This window comes from Bos indicus x Bos taurus, chromosome 24 (genome assembly GCF_003369695.1).
Source record: "Bos indicus x Bos taurus breed Angus x Brahman F1 hybrid chromosome 24, Bos_hybrid_MaternalHap_v2.0, whole genome shotgun sequence".
Classification (NCBI taxonomy): domain Eukaryota; kingdom Metazoa; phylum Chordata; class Mammalia; order Artiodactyla; family Bovidae; genus Bos; species Bos indicus x Bos taurus.
In genome coordinates, this window is record NC_040099.1 from 53,929,008 (window position 1) to 53,945,906 (window position 16,899).

At 42.4% G+C, this 16,899-nt stretch overlaps 1 protein-coding gene across 1 annotated transcript; it reads left to right on the forward strand.

The window, feature by feature from the left end:
* Nucleotides 1-77: 77 nt before the first annotated feature.
* LOC113882724 lies at nucleotides 78-15,574 on the forward strand. The gene is made up of 8 exons (XM_027525808.1): nucleotides 78-2,168; nucleotides 3,104-3,310; nucleotides 4,554-4,784; nucleotides 7,473-7,626; nucleotides 9,621-9,730; nucleotides 10,287-10,400; nucleotides 11,657-11,803; nucleotides 14,517-15,574. Exons 1-8 carry the CDS (start codon nucleotides 1,899-1,901, stop codon nucleotides 14,649-14,651), a joined length of 1,368 nt encoding a protein of 455 aa, XP_027381609.1. The 5' UTR covers nucleotides 78-1,898; the 3' UTR covers nucleotides 14,652-15,574.
* The last annotated feature ends 1,325 nt before the right edge of the window (nucleotides 15,575-16,899 follow it).

Genomic DNA, 16,899 nt, shown 5'->3' on the forward strand with positions numbered 1-16,899 from the left:
ATATATACCACATCTTCTTTATCCAGCCATCTGTTAATGGACACTTAGGTTGCTTCCATACCTTGGAGATTGTAAATAATGTTGCTATGAACATTGAGGTGCATGTATCCCTTTGATTTAGTGTTTTTGTTTTAAATATATACTTGGGAGTGAAATCTCCAGGTCATGTAGTAGTTCCATCATTAGTTTTTTGAGAAACCTCCGTATTGTTCTCCACAGTGACTACCAACAGTGTACAGGGTTCCCTTTTCCCCACATCCTTGCCAACCTTTGTTATTTGTGTTCTTTTGGATATTTATGAGTGTTAAAGTAAGGCTTCCCTGGTGGCTCAGAGGTTAAAACATCTGCCTCCAATGCAGGAGACCTGGGTTCGATCCCTGGGTCGGGAAGATCCCCTGGAGAAGGAAATGGCAACCCACTCCAGTATTCTTGCCTGGAGAATCCCATGGATGGAGGAGTCTGGTAGGCTACAGTCCGCAGGGTCCCAAAGAGTTGGACATGACTGAGCGACTTCACTTTCACTTTCAAAGTAAGACTATCTATGTTAGAATTATTAGTGATCAAAAATGTACTTGCTCAGAGAGCAAGACCAGGAACTCAGAGAGCAGTGGAAAAGGACTCCTTGCCGTCATTGATGATAATCGTCATTTTAGTGGTCAGAGGAGTAAGGGCAAGTTGGTTCAAAGGTTGGGGTGAGTATTTTCTTGGCAGCTTTCAGTAATGTGGATTGTAACTCAGAAATAATACTGTTGTTTATAGCATATATTTGTGACATGAAACCAGGAAGTAGTAACATAGATATACATGGAAATACTGTGACTTAGAGTTGAGTGATGACTTAGGACCTCATATAGGTAATACACATGATAATATGTATTATTATTGAAGGGAATTTACTGAAGCTATTTAAATGAAGGAGGGAGGGAGAGACAGAGACTTGTCAGGTCAGGCCCATTGATTGGTTACTGATATGTTACTTATTCCGATGCATGTACCTGTACACATAAATGCATTTGTACATTCTGGAACCAAAACATTCTTAGAAAATAGCCCCTTAAAACCTCATTGATTTTCAGGTGAAGAAACTGGTAAATAGGGGCTAATTGACTGACTTGGAAGTACTTAGCTGGGTACTTAATTTCCTAGTACTTAATTTCCTTAATTTATTCTGTGCCCCAGTCCTCAAATGTTTATTTTTATTCTTGTTTATTTGGGTGTCATCTGATATATGGGCTATGTGTGAATGTCCTACAGTCCTTGCACTTGCCCAGCTGCTAGACTGAAGAGAGAACCCGAGTCAGCAGCAGACACATCAGTGGTGCACTGGACAGGGCGTCTTACAGGTCAGAGGCTGAGGGCCTGGAAGGACACCAGCTGGGTGCTGCCGAGGGCAGGCGGACACAGCCTCGATTTTCCCTGCACAGGGGAGGAGGGGCTGTCAATTATAAGGGGCATGATGTCAGAAGGGCTCCTGGGTTGCAGGGAGACTGTTGGAATGCATCTCCCCACAGCTCTGGGTTAGCAACCATTGCAAGGGCCACTGTTCCTCCGTGGTGACTGAACATACCGGAGCTGATGTGGTCCAAGGGCTGGAACGATCATTAGTGGGGGTCAGGCCGATCATGCATGTGGTTACTGATTAGTTTCCCTTTAGGAGGGGAGGAAGTCGTGCGCATCAGGGAAGGGTGAGGCAGAGTGGGGCAAGGGCTGTACGGAAAGCAGGAGAGCAGCCATCTTATGGGGCCTGACCATACTGTGAGTGTGTGTGTGTGTGTATGTGTGTGTGTGTGTGTGTGTACTGATTTACACATCTCTCATTTTACTCGGTATGTTTATCCCATAAATGTGCTTTTTTTTTTTTTCATAAAAGGAAATAAACCAAACTCAGACAGTTGGCAATGTTTCTGATGCCTCAAGAGTGGAGAATAATTTCTAATTTCTTCCAGGAAAAGACGAAGCAGTGGTCACTGATGAGCATTTTCCTGGTGTGTCTTTTGGCTTGCACCATTACCACGGTGATCGGAGTCCTGATTGTCTCCTTGGTTTATGTCAACAACCCTCAGCCTCATTCAGAACCCGGAGCCCAATCTCTGCAAACAGCAATTCCCATGGTGCCAAAGGCTGTTGATCCAAAATTTCAGTTTCTTAATCATTTATCTAAATCCAAGGTATGCTGCTAAGTCACTTCAGTCGTGTCTGACTCTGTGCGACCCCATAGACGGCAGCCCACAAGGCTCCCCCGTTCCTGGGATTCTCTAGGCAAGAAGACTGGAGTGGGTTGCCATTTCCTTCTCCAGTGCATGAAAATGAAAAGTAAAAGTGAAGTCGCTCAGTTGTGTCTGCCTCTTAGCGACCCCATGGACTGCAGCCTACCAGGCTCCTCTGTCCATGGGATTTTCCAGGCAAGAGTACTGGAGTGGGGTGCCATTGCCTTCTCTGTGGTATGGATCACATGTATTAAGAAAAAGAATCATCTATTATAAATGATGATTTCAAAGTTTCTTTTTTTTTTTTTTCTAATTTTATTTTATTTTTAAACTTTACATAATTGTATTAGTTTTGCCAAATATCAAAATGAATCCGCCACAGGTATACATGTGTTCCCCATCCTGAACCCTCCTCCCTCCTCCTTCCCCATACCATCCCTCTGGGTCGTCCCAGTGCACCCATTGCTTGTTTCTAAGCTGTGTTCTCTCTTCATTGGAAAGAAGTAGCCATGGGCTGTTTGGATGAAGGGAAGTGAGGGATGGAAAAGGGGAAAGGTGGGTGGATGTTGGCTCTGGGCTGAACTTTGCTTTAGTAGCTGGTTCTCTGGCTGGAGGGGGGAGGTGCAGGCGGACAGATGGAAAGCCCTGTGTTCTCTTGTCAAGATAGGTGTTCGTTTTTCTGTCTAACAGGGACTGATGGCACTGTTGTCTCCTGGAGCTTGCAGACCTGTTCTTTCTCTTCTTTTCTGGGGGGACCTCCCATATCCACTCACCCCCGTATCCACTCACCCCTGTTTCTTTTTCCCCTGTGCTGCCCTCTCACTCTGGGGGCCATGGTGGCCTCACATTCCTCAGGAAATGACCTCCATGCTGATGGTTCACCTATGACTTTTCAGGTGTTTGAGTTCCCTGGTGGCGCAATCCAGTGGGCCCGGTACAGGAACAATGCCAACGACTACCTCAGCATTGAAGAGGAGGCCTTTGGAAGCAGCTTGAACAGCCAGAGATCACAGATGAGCTTCGGGACCCTGAGAATAAAAAGCAGTGGCCTCCGGGCTCCTCACTGGCACTTCAATGCCAACGAACATGGCTATCTTGTACAGGTGTAACTGGTTTGCCCACATTCTGTGCTTGAGCATTTGTGCTGTGTGTCCTCAGGCTATTATTTAGACCTACTTAAATAATAGGATGATAGACAACATCTAGGCTTTGGCTGAGTACCCAATTAGACCAGTTAGCAGTGCCTTGGAACATTAGACTGTTTGTTTTAATTATTCATGGCATCACTTTGAACTTCATTCTTCAGTATGAAATCATTTTTCATACATTGTTAAGCTCAGATCACTGTTCCATCCTTTGAGCCAAAGCTAAACCTGGTAGCTCTGATCTAATGATCAAAGAGACTACAGTTTCCCTTTAGGGAAAAAAGCAGGGACTGGAATAACGAACTAGTTTGCTGATGTTCAACCTGGAGTCCCTGAGATCAGCCAATGATATGCCCTTTTGTGGCTTTTATTTTTCAGAATTCTTTGGAAGTAAAGTGAAATAGAGCTGGAAGTGAAATGAGTGTACTTCCCTGAATTGCAAATAATTCATTAATTCTGAAATGTATTTATGGCTTCTGTGTTCCAGACACTGGGGAAATTGGAGTGATTAAGCTTTCATAGAACTTTCAGAGTTTGGTCTTACCCTGGTAATCTTGTTAATAGATCAGCCAGTTTTTATGTGTGACATATTTCTGATTGCTAATAAAATTCCTTTTTTATACTTGGACAATTCACTTGATTTTAGAATTTACAAGAAGAGAGATTAGAGCTTCATCTATGAGGTTAAACCCTCCTTAGAAGAATACTTGGACATAACAGTAAATGCACTATGTTATTACTATTATTATTATTAAAATTATATGTAGGCTTTTTCTTACCTGGTAAATACATACACATCTGTTTGCAAACACACAAACATACACAAGCATACACATGCATGTCTGTGCAACCATCTATGAACACACACATGTGCTTGCAGTCTTTGCAAACTAGCATGATCTTAGAGCTCTAAATGTTCAGTGGGGTGGTATTGCCCCAAAGAGGGCAAAAACTGGTTGTTAGCAGGGTGAAAGTATCACTCTTTTCATGTCCACAGCATAGATGTGTGTGTAGTACATGAGCAGTACGTGTATGCCGTATACAGGTCTCATACGCCAGTACCTCTGTAATGGTAACATTTCATAGGGTGGGGATTAGAAAAACAGTCTAGCATGGTACCTTAGAAGGCAGGTAATGAAGAAAGGTTGAAGAGCACTGCTCTAAATTGATGTTGGGATATGCTCTTCCATTTCCATTTCAGGGGACGGCATGGGTAGGGGTGGTTGATGATGGTGCTGTCATTACCACGTACAATGTTACAGCTGGCCAAGTGATCTTCTTCCCGAAAAACACAGTGCACTGGATAAAGAATGTGGGGAGTGAAGACTGTTTTTTCTTGCTCTTCTTTTCTACACATGAGGAACTTCAGACCCTGGATGTTGATGATGTATTTTTTTCTACACCTGAGGATATTGCTTCCAGGTCACTTAAGGTCTGTATCACTGCTGAGAATACTTCCAGGTCACTTAAAGGTGTGAACCACTGCTGAGAACAGATCCTGAGAGCGTGTGCATTCCATGGGCACCAAGAGGGCATGGCTATTTGAGTTTCTAAGGTGGCAGTCAACAAAGTAACAGTTGGGTAACGGGCTCAAGAACATGACTTGCTTCCTATTTAACACATAAACCTCCTTGAGGTTGAATTGCTCTTTATTTTCCCCTGTGAAGGGCTTCTATAGGAAAGTATTTTTTAAAAATACTTTGTTTTAATATTTATTTCTTTGGCTGCATCGGGTCTTAGTTGTGGCATGCAAAGACGTTGCATTACACAGGCTTCTCTAGTTGTGCGTGTGCTCCAGAGCATATGGGCTCAGTAGTTACTCCGTGGCATGTAGTTACTCAGTAGTTACTCTGTGGTGTGTGGGATCTTAGTGCCTCTCAGTTCAGTTCAGTTCAGTCACTCAGTCGTGTCCGACTCTTTGGGACCCCATGAATTGCAGCATGCCAGGCCTCCCTGTCCATCACCAACTCCTGGATACTCAAACTCATGTCCATTGAGTTGGTGATGCCATTCAGCCATCTCATCCTCTGTCGTCCCCTTCTCCTCCTGCTCCCAATCCCTCCCAACATCAGAGTCTTTTCCAATGAGTCAACTCTTCGCATGAGGTGGCCAGAGTACTGGAGTTTCAGCTTTAGCATCATTCCTTCCAAAGAAATCCCAGGGCTGATCTCCTTCAGAATGGACTGGTTTGATCTCCTTGCAGTTCAAGGGACTCTCAAAAGTCTTCTCCAACACCACAGTTCAAAAGCATTAATTCTTCTGCACTCGGCTTTCTTCACAGTCCAATTCTCACATCCATACATGACCACTGGAAAAACCATAGCCTTGACTAGATGGACCTTTGTTGGCAAAGTAATGTCTCTGCTTTTGAAGATGCTATCTAGGTTGGTCATAACTTTTCCTTCCAAGGAGTAAGTGTCTTTTAATTTCATGGCTGCAGTCACCATCTGCAGTGATTTTGGAGCCCAGAAAAATGAAGTCTGACACTGTTTCCACTGTTTCCCCATCTATTTCCCATGAAGTGATGGGACCAGATGCCATGATCTTCGTTTTCTGAATGTTGAGCTTTAAGCCAACTTTTTCACTCTCCTCTTTCACTTTCATCAAGAGGCTTTTGAGTTCCTCTTCACTTTCTGCCATAAGGGTGGTATCTCTACCAGGGATCAAATTGAGTCTCTTCCAATCCCATTGGAAGGCAAATTCTTAACCCCTGGACCACTAGGGAAGTCCCGGAAACTACTGATATAATGAATTGGTATAAAGGTTATGATAGTAAAAATTACTATAATTTTTCATCTCTGGAAAACCATAAACTCATCTAGGGAGAACTTTGCTACAGATGATGTGATTGTGTTTTCTTAATCTAATGCAGAGGAGCCCACAGTTTTTCCTGAGGAATAGCTGCTTTTGATCTCACTCAGTATCACTGGAGAAACTGCTGATAGTGCTGGGTTTAGAGGGTCACATGTAGATGCTGAAAGTGCAGATCGGTGATCAGAACTGGAGATGGTCCAGGCATGGCAATCTGGAGGGGTTCTGTGGTAAATTTCGGGACTTCAATAGTGGGATTCTGAGATTTATCTTGCATTAGATCTGCTCTAACGTTTTAGGGAGAAGTAGAAGAAATGAGTCGTTAGAGTGAGAGTATTGTTAAGCATGGGAACCAGTGTATATTTTTACAGGAGTTTATATTGAACACAAAATACCAGTGCCAATCCATTGAACACTTGGAACATTTTCATAAAGATCACAAATCTTGGGGTGGTTGAGGTCAGCTGTTTTGACTGGGCCATTGAAAACCACACTGGTGTCAGTGCTACCCTATCCTCAGCTGTCCTCTTCTGTTGCTAAAATTTGTAGAATGTTTCACAAATACCTTTTTTTTTGGACATTTTTTTTTTTTTTTGCAGGTTAACCAACTTTAATGGGATCAAAACATTATACAATGAAATTTATATACATTCACTTTAAAATATAACAACTTTGTTGAGATGTAATCCATGTACTGTAAAATCCATCCTTTTTAAAGTATATAGTTTCAAAGCTTTTAGTGTGTTTTCAGATCTGTGCAACAGTCTCCACTGTCTGGTTTTAGAGTACTTTCATTCCCTCAAAAAGAAATGAAATATCATTCCCTCGTTCCCCATTCTCTCCTACCCCCAGGCCCTGGCAACTACTAGTTGGCCTTCTCTGTGGATTTGCCTGTTCTGTCTATTTCATATAAATGAAAACATATGATATGTGGCCTTTTGTGTCTGGCTTCTTTTGCTTAGCATAAAGTTTTCAGTGTTTAGTCATGTTGTAGCATGTATCAGTACTTTGTTCCTTTTTAAAATTTAAAATATTTATTCAGCTGTGCTGAGTCTTAGTTTACAGATATCTTATATGGTCTCTTAGGCTTCCCTTGTGGCTCAGCTGGTAAAGAATTTGCCTATAATGTGGGAGACCTGGGTTCAATCCCTGTGTTGGGAAGATCCCCTGGAGAAGGAAAAGGCTACCCACTCCAGTATTCTGGCCTGAAGAATTCCATGGACTATACAGTCCATGGGATCGCAAAGAGCTGGACACGACTGAGCGAATTTCACTCACTTTCACTCATTTGGTCTCTTATGTGTTTCAGCCTGAAGGTGGAATTAATTTCATTAGAACATTCCATAAGCAAGAGGAGGATCAGGGGGTCAATCTTCCTCCCAACTTGGCAGAACTGGTTGTCAATGCTAATTACTCACAGTCTCCAGATAACTTTGTGTGGAGGTACTTCTATGACTTGAAAGGTATAGTATGTTATTTTGTGAAGGCTTTTTACTTTTTGGTTAAGTATTTATATATGTATGATTACATGGGTGTATTGAATTAAGATGTAATGTGTTTTTGTTTTACTTATTTTTTTTACAGTAAGGCATAGTCAAGAGAACTTTGAAAAAACACATTTCTCAACAGAGTAGGAAATGAGAGAAAAGGCCTGGAAGCAAATGAGAATGTAGGAAAAAATTCAGAGCATGAGGGGGTGTGTGTTGGGGCTGGGCAATGCTGTAGCAGAAGAGCCTGATGAGAGAGGAGGGGTCCAACCATGTAGCAATTAAGGCGTTTATTTTTATTTATTTTAAAATTAATAATTGATTAATTTGGCTACATGGGATCTTTGTGCAGTGAAGGTCCTGTGAAGGTCTGCACGCAGGATTTTTGTTGAGGCACATGGTCTCTCCAGTTGTGATGCACAGGCTTAGTAGTGAAGGTGCTCAGGCTTAGTTGCTTTGCAGTGTGTGGGATCTTAGTTCCTCCATCAGAGATTGAACCTGCAATGCAAGTTGGGTTCTTAACTGTTGGACGACCAGGGAAGTCCCAATTAAGGGGTTTTAAATAGGAGAGTGATACAGTGAGGTTTTTAATTTACCTATTTTTATTATTTATTTTATATTATCTTATTGAGGTGTAATTGACATACAACATTACGCTAGTCTCAGGTATAAAACAGTGATTCAATATTTGTATATATTATGAAATGATCACCACAATAAGTCCAGTTATTAGTAACATCACCACTGTACATATCAGTAGTTGCAATTTTTTTTCTTAGGAGAACTTACAAGATCTTAGTAACTCTAATGTATGCATTGTGAAGTGAAAGTCACTCAGTCGTGTCCGACTTTTTGCGACCCCAATGGACTATAGGGTCCATGGAATTCTCCAGGCCTGAATACTGGAGTGGGTAGCCTTTTGCTTCTCCAGGGGATCTTCCCAACCCAGGGATCGAGTCCAGGTCTCCTGCACTGCAGGTGGATTCTTTACCAGCTGACCCACAGGGAAGCCAGTGTATGCTTTACAGTGTTATTAACTATGGTACCTTGTTCTGCATCATGTCCCCATGACCTGTTTATTTTATAACTGGAAATTTGTGTCTTTTGACTTTCTTCACCCACTTCAACCACCCCCATTGCCTGCCTCTGGCAGCTACCACTCTGTTCCCTGTACCTGTGAGCTTGGGCACATAGATTGTTTCCGTATCTTGGCTATTGTAAATAATGCTGCAGTGAACGAGGGCACAGCTGTCTCTCTGAGCTGGTGTTAGTTTTTGTTTTTGAAGTGATGACCAGCAGAATTGTGGAGAATGATTGAAAGTGGCCAGCTGAGAAGCAGGGAGATGAGTCAGGGACTCTTGCAGTCTTTCAGGTAGGAGATGATGGTGGCCTCACTCTGTGAGACAGAAAGAATTGTTGAGAAGCAGGGGATTTAGAGTTGCCTAACTGACAGGACTTCATTGACTGATCGAGGAGAGAGGTAGAGATTGGTATTTAGGATGAGTCTCACATTTTCCATGGCTTCCCTGGTGGCTCAGACAGTAAAGAATCGACCTACAATGCAGGAGACAGGGTTAGATCCCTGGGTCAGGAAGATCGTCTGGAGAAGGGAATGGCAACCCACTCCAGTATTCTTGCCTGGAGAATCCCCATGGACACAGGTGCCTGGCAGGCTACAATCCATAGGGTTGCAAAGAGTTGGACACAACTGAATGGCTAGTTGTACAACGAGGTCCCCTGAGTTGAACGTCCTAAAAGAGGTCACTGTATGTTAGAAATTTCAGGAGAACTATCTGGCGGGATCAGGTCAATATCTTGGCAGCACACAGAATGTGCTATAGCACTTCCTACCACAGAAACTTCTGTGACTATAGAAGGGCTGTTCCTGGGACTGCATTTGGCTCTCCGTTTGTGGTACCATTTTGAAGTAGTTTTGTCTTATTTTGTTTTTTAAATTTCATCTGATTCAGGCTCAAAAGAACATCGATTTCCTGGAGGAATAATACAGTTGGCACAATATTGGAAAAATAGAAGTGAACTGAGCCACAATGAAAAAATTTTTAGTGAGTTCCTGAATCAGGTAATTGAGAAAAATGTTTTGATGATTATCAAAATGGATGAAATATGAGCTTTAGGTTGGGTCAGTTTTTTTGGACAAAGCAAAAGGAAAGAGCTAGTCAAACACTCGTTGACTTGATCAGCGCAAACTATGGATTGAGGCCTCATTGTGAATTTGGAAGCTTAACTTCTTGGCATGGATGGTTACATTAATAAAGAGACTGGAGGCTTGTGAGATTTCTCTTTTCATGTGTTTTAAATGCTCACCTGGCGGTATTGTTTAATGACTAAGAGCACCGCTCTGGCATCAAATCCCGTGATTCAAACCCCAGTTCTGCCACGGTGTGTCCCTAGTTTACTCAGGCAACCTAGACTTTATTTTCATCTCATATGGTTAGTGGCAATCTTACAAGAGTGTTATAAGGGATAAGTGACATGATAACTGTAAAGGATATAAAAAATTGCCTGTTCTCAGTGAGGGCTTTATAAATATTAGTTACTACGATGATAATATGAATTGCTAAATTGCTGAGTTGAATGTTGGCTAAATGTTGGAATTCATTTTTCTTTTTCTTAAGCATCAAAAAGCCCTCACTTTGAGTACACTCAGGATTTATAACAATGGATTACGACAGCCACACTTTCATTTTAATGCAAATGAAATGGGATACGTAATAAGTGGATGTGCAAAGGTAATTTCTCTGTGAACAATTTTTTTTCCTTTTCAGTGCAGAAGGAAGCGAACAAGGAGGTATTTCTTTGTTTTGGTTCATTTGTTGGTAATAGAATAGGACTTTGTGCACATGGCTTTCTGGGCATGGTTTCCTTAGAGGATACCATGCATGTCCTATGAGGTAACTTCCAAATTTGCTCTTAGCATGAGAAGGGTTCTAAGAACATTTCAGAACTGATAGAGAGGCTTATCACTAATGGTGAAGGGCTGGAATACCTGCTTACATTTTCTGAGTTTTGCATTCTCTGGTAACGTAAGCATTTAATGTGCTCTGCTTTGGGGACCATGAAATTGGCTGTTTGCCTCTCAGTGTAATATGAATGGGGGTGGTGGGGAGGTGTGGAGCCCCAGTAGGGTGGCCATATGTCCCATTGGTGAAATTATTAATAGCACCCCTTTTGACTCTACAGAGAGTCCTGGTTTGGGTCATCAATTAATTATATGATTACCATAAGAAAAGCCACACAGAGTATCATCTTACTACAGTGATTTGACAGAAGCTCCTCTGGGCTTTCATAGGGATCCTGGGAAGATCTGCAGGTAAAAATGGGCTTCTCTAGCATATATCTGCCTCAGTCGTGACAGAATCAGACCAGACTGAAATTCACCTTTTATGTCATCTGGAGCAAAAGTTTTAAGTTTTTAGAGGCAACAGCTTTACCAAACTGGAAGAGGGCATTGTCATTAATCCTCCACAGATTTCCTTTCAAGGATCGGATGTTCTTTGTGAGGTGCTTTGTGCACATGTGTGTGCGTTTATGTGCATTCAGTCTCCAGCCCTCTTAAAGGAAGACCCTTAGGATGCTGCTCTCCCAGAAGGCTGAATTTTCCCAAATGAGTGGAAAGGAGGGTGTAGGGGCAGTAAAACACTGGAATTTAAATCCTCTGCCTAATTAGTGAATGAATGTCATTGACACCCTTAATTAGAACATGGCAGTTAATGCTTTTTTTGTATGAAGTTCTGCAGTATTGATTTCACTAATGCATTTTGAGGGACATTTACTTCAATAGAGTATCTTCTGAGTTTTGTGGAACTCTGTCTCAGAAACAGGAGTGTGAACGTGAAGGATTGCCTCTTTTTTACTGTTTACCTTCTCTAAGAAGTCCCTTTATAACTACGTGCTTTTATTGATCTGTTCACTATGAATACTTATCCTTATTGAATATATGATTTTATGTGCTTCAGTTCAGCATAGTTTTTTCCCCCCTCCTTAGGTGGGCATTATCAATGCTCAGAGTTTCACAGAGTTTAACATTCACATTGGAGATGTGATATTTTTCCCCACTGGAACCCAGCATTACATTAAGAGCACATGCGATGAGGATTTGCTTCTCATTCTTGCCTTCAGCACTGGAGACCAGGTGAGAATAAGCCAGTGGCAGAGATGTTGGTGAGTGCCAGTGATGTGCAGAGTCCTCTGCTAAGCAGTGTATCTGGGTCATAGAGGGGACTCAGCACATGAATATTGAGTCGATGACTGGTTTAATGAACTGGCTGAACCGATGTGTGAAGAGGAGAATTGGAGGTCAAATAATCTTTTCATTTGGTTATAAAGGGATCCAATACATCACATTTCTCTCTCAATTCCCCGAATTCTCAACCAACTGAGAAAAAAGATGAAAGAGTAGCATGTGCGTACTCAGTTGCTTCAGTCTCGTTTGACTCCTTGCAACCCCATGGACTGTAGCCCTTCAGGCTCCTCTGTCCCTGGAATTTTCCAGGGAAGAATACTGGAGTGAGTTGCCATGGCCTTCTTCAGGGGATCTTCCCAACCCAGGGATCGAACCTGTGTCTCTTAAGTCTCCTGCATTGGCAGGTGGATTCTTCACCAGTAGTGCCACCTGGGAAGCCCAAAGAGCAGCATACAGAGACTTAGAAAATCCTTTCTATTACTAATCATGAAGATATTTGGGAATATGATTAGCATCTGTGGGTAGGTGGGTTTCCTAATATCTACTGGGTTGGCCAGGATTGGTGTTGAGGTGAGCTCTTACATACTTTATGGCATAGAGAAACAGAAACACAGCCTGAATTTTGAAGCTTTGCCAGCTCCCAAACAGAGAGGGAGGAGGTGAAGTAAGCATGGCCAAATTATTCTTCTGAAATTTTGGTAGAGAGATAAGGGAGAAAGAGAAAGAGGAAGAGGGAGGAAGGAAAAGAAAGTCTCTTGTATATGAAAAGAAACTATAGGAGACACGAAGTAGCATGAAGTATGACTCAGCAGTGCTCCTGAGGAGGAGTAGCATTCCCTCCCATCATTGTTTGAAGCAAATCTGATATACCATGATCTGTATTATAAAACCCATATTAAGAGAAATTATTTATTATATTAAATAGTTGTTTGCTTTCAAAAATTCACCCCAGTGTTCCTTAATTAGCTGGAATAATGTGTTTGAAGAATAAGAATAAATAGTAGAACTTAGATTTTAGAAAAAGATCTTAGGACTAGATTCCCTGCCGAGACAGGGTGAGAATTATGAGTCTGGGGACCCCTGGGGCAGGTCCAGAAACAGACAGGCCATGGTTCTTCCCACGTGGAGACCCAGCAAGATCTCCAGTGGGGAGCACAGTGTGGATTCAGCAGTTTCATCAACAAGACCTACACCAAGAGGCGAGCCTGTCCTGCTGGGTGATGCTCATTTCTATGATGACACTTCCCCTCTTTAAGGGAGACTGGAAAACTCCAGAGTCTGCTTCTCTGAGTCTCCAAACCTTTCTGGTGGTACCTGGGGTGAGGTTTATGGAGAGCTCTTTGAGAAAGATACGTACTAGAAAACTATTAACAGCTGTAGACTTGCTCGGGGGAAGGTGAGGGATAGGATTCTGGTGTCCCATACTTTTGGAGTCGGTCATGACTGAGTGACTTTCATTTTCACTTTTCACAAGATACAAATTTCCAGTTATAAAATAAACAAGTCATGGGGACATGATGCAAAACAAGGTATACACTGGCTTCCCTGGTAGCTCAGCTGGTACTTGCACTGCTACTGCCCCCCGCCTTGGTCTTTATTCTCTACAGTTATTATAAGAACAAATCACGAAGCAAAATCAAATCCAATATAAATAGGAAAAGAAGGGAAAAACATCAAAAGAGAGGAGGGAGAGAGGATGAGAGACAGTCTGAGAGATGGAAACACACACCCAGAAGGAAACAGAGGATGAGAGATGGGAGCACAGAGGAGACATACGTGCCCAGAAACACACACACACACAGACAGAGACATGCACAGACATAGAGATGGAGAACCACAAGGAGAGTGACACAGACAGAGAAGCAACGCAGAGACATATGGACAGAAGGAAACACACAAACACAGACAGAGACCCATAGGGAGAGGCACAGGAGGAGAGACACACGGACACATACATACCCACACACAAACAGACCTGTACACACAGGAGAGGGAAAGGCAGACAGACCTAGAGAGAAACACACACGGAGAGATTCAAAGACATACAAGCTCAGAGACACACGCAGACAGAGAAGCACAGTGAGCGACACAGAGAGACCCACATACATGCAGAAATTGAGAGGCTGGCTGAGAAAGGAGGTGGTGTCAGAGCGGGAGGGGAGCAGAGAGAAGGACGGGAAGATAGTGATGGAGAGAGGGCGGACAGAGTCAAACCAGCTGGACACCCTGCCCCAGAGGCAGAGACAAACGACTGTCTCTGGCTACGGAGAAGGAGGGCCGCTTACAGGGCCTCCCGGTGAGCCTCCATCATGTGCCTCTGGGCGTGGAGCCTGGGGAGGCCCTTTGGGCAATAATCCCTGCTTCTAGGTGGGCAGAAGCTCGTGCTCCCTCTTTAAAGAGAACCAGCTCAGTGGGATGGAGGTCCCTTCTAAAGAGATGCCTTGGCATCTCTAGCCATCAGTCACTTTCCTTATTCCTGGAGTTGAAAAGGTGAGCTCCCCCTGGCAAGAGAAGATAAGCACAAGGGGACCATTTGCAGGATTTCACAGCTCCTGGTGTTACATAGCCATGCAGCTAATGTCCTGAAAATGCCCTGCTGGCTGTAGGATATATGTGGCCGTACTTTGGCGCTGACACCTCTTCTCTTGGTTTCCACTATCAGTTGCAAACCCTTGACATGGACGATTATCTCCAGGCCACCGCAGACCACATCCTGGCTCAGCTTTTCTTCAAGAAGCAAAGTGAGTTTAAGAAGATCCCCCAATTTAAGGAAGACCAGGCAGTCAACCTGCCTTAGATTTGCTGACGTGTTCATACCTATTTTTTTTTTCTTCATATGTTATTACTGTTTTTAAAGAAGGTCCACTTGGCTCATGAACTTGGAGCTCCTTACAGAGAGACATTGGTCAAGCAGGTATGAAAGCAGCCCCACGGGCTCATTTAGCTAAGCTCATAGGCAACTCGTGCTAAGCGAACATTTCCGTATACTCTGCAGCTTATCTACAGAGGGGCTCTGCTCAATTAAATTACTATTTTTTTAATGGATTTTAGTATGCATGTATATATTTATTTTGCTTTTGTTGCATCAGATTTATTACTCCAAATGAAAATCCATTCTTTTTTTTGCACATGAGTGAAACTTAGTGTCATCCTTGTATTTTTGCTATTCATCACTGTGGAAGAAGTATGGAGATCAGCCTACTTATGTATGTACATACAGACGCAGCCAGAAGAAGCCAGGTGCATCTAACCTTGTCTGGAGAGTTTAGGGTAGAATCTTAGGTTAGCCACTCTCAATGCTTTTGTCGACATGAAGATACTTTTTATAAGGCTCCAAATTTCAAGGACTCACACGAGTAGTTTACATATTGTATATTAGCTGAGAAAATACTTAATGGCAAACTAATTATAAATTCAGTATTTTCTTTGAATGTATTTGAATTTTATTAATCACATCACAGACTATTTACTTTTGAGGAACAGTCATCTGTATATTTGAGAAGCAAGTGTTTCTTTAGTCTATTGGGTGGGTGTGTATGTGGATTTGAAGACTACTTTTCATCACTTGGAAACTGGTAGGAGCTGGTGGTCTCTAAGTTGGGGGTCATTGTCTTAAGTAGAAAAGAGTTTGTTCAAATCTAATCAGTGCTTGATTTTTCTTTGTTGTTTTGTCACTAAGTCGTTCTAACTCTTTGCGACCCCGTGGACTGTAGTCTACCAGGTTCATCTGTCCAGTTTTCCTGGAAAGAATACTGGAGTGGTTTGCCATTTCCTCCTGCAGGGGATCTTCTCAACCCAGGGATCGAACCTGTGCTCCCTGCATTGGCAGGCAGATTCCTTACCACTGAGCCGCCAGGGAAGCCCTGAGTTTTCTTTATAGTTTATCTTAATAGGTATCTGGTACCTCTGCGTTTTGCTTGGGTACCACTGTCAATTCTGGGCTATACTATATACAGCTCTAGTCAGTATAGACACTTGTTAATGCTTTCAGCCAGCACCCTCTTTCAGTTATATTTCCCTGACTCATAATGAAATTTTTAGATATTTTAAGGATGTTTGTTCTTAGCCGAAGAAGGAATCTGTTTATATGTTCCTTTCTCTCTCTCTCTCTGTGTTTCTCTCTTTAGATAACTAGCTCTGTTGACCTTATAGAAGACAGAGAATCAGGAATGACCCCCTTTGATGGAGGAGTAGTCGTTTGCATATTATATATGATCAGGTCATGAAAGGCCTGTCATCCCTTGCTACCAAGGTGTATTTACCTTATTGCCATTTTCCAGGAGAGCCAGCTGAGATTAGAGCTTGGTAGCACAGGGGATTTTGTGGTGGTAGTCTTGCTTTGAAGAGACTTTGTAGGGAGTTCGTCACCATCCAGGAGGAGGCGCATGGTTGAGAAGATGCAGGGAGGAGCATAGGACAGTAGGTGTGTGGAAGGTGGATGTCCAAAGAGAGGGGGAGTATTCATAAAAGGAGACGGCGGTGTGTGTGGACAGAGCTTACCTGCAAATCTTGTTTTACTTTGGGACTTTTTAAAAATATATTATAAACCAGGTGATAATCCCTTTTCTTGAATCAGGAAGTGTATCTGATTACTATGTGATCATTTAATAAAGATTTTGTGTATCTGCATATTATTTTGTCATTTAATTTTTTCTTCTTTTCTTAATTTATTTTTAATTGAAGGATAATTACAATATTGTGTTGGTTTTTGCCATACATCAGCATGGATCAGTCATAGGTGTACGTATATCCCCTTCCTCCTAAGCCTCCCTCCCACCTCCCACCCCATCCCACAGCTCTAGGTTGTCACACAGCACCGGTTTGAGTTCTGTGAGTCATACAGCAAATTCCCACTGTTTTGTCATTTAATTTTAAATGAAACCTGTTCTTGCAGTTTTATGAATTTGGCACATTACTGGATTCCTTCTATGCATCCTTGAAATATGCTATATCATCATCTAAAGACAAAATACTATGGTGTTGGAACTCTCTGGGTTTCCTGACTTAGGTTTCCAGCCTATTATGTATTTAAAAAAGAAAAATAG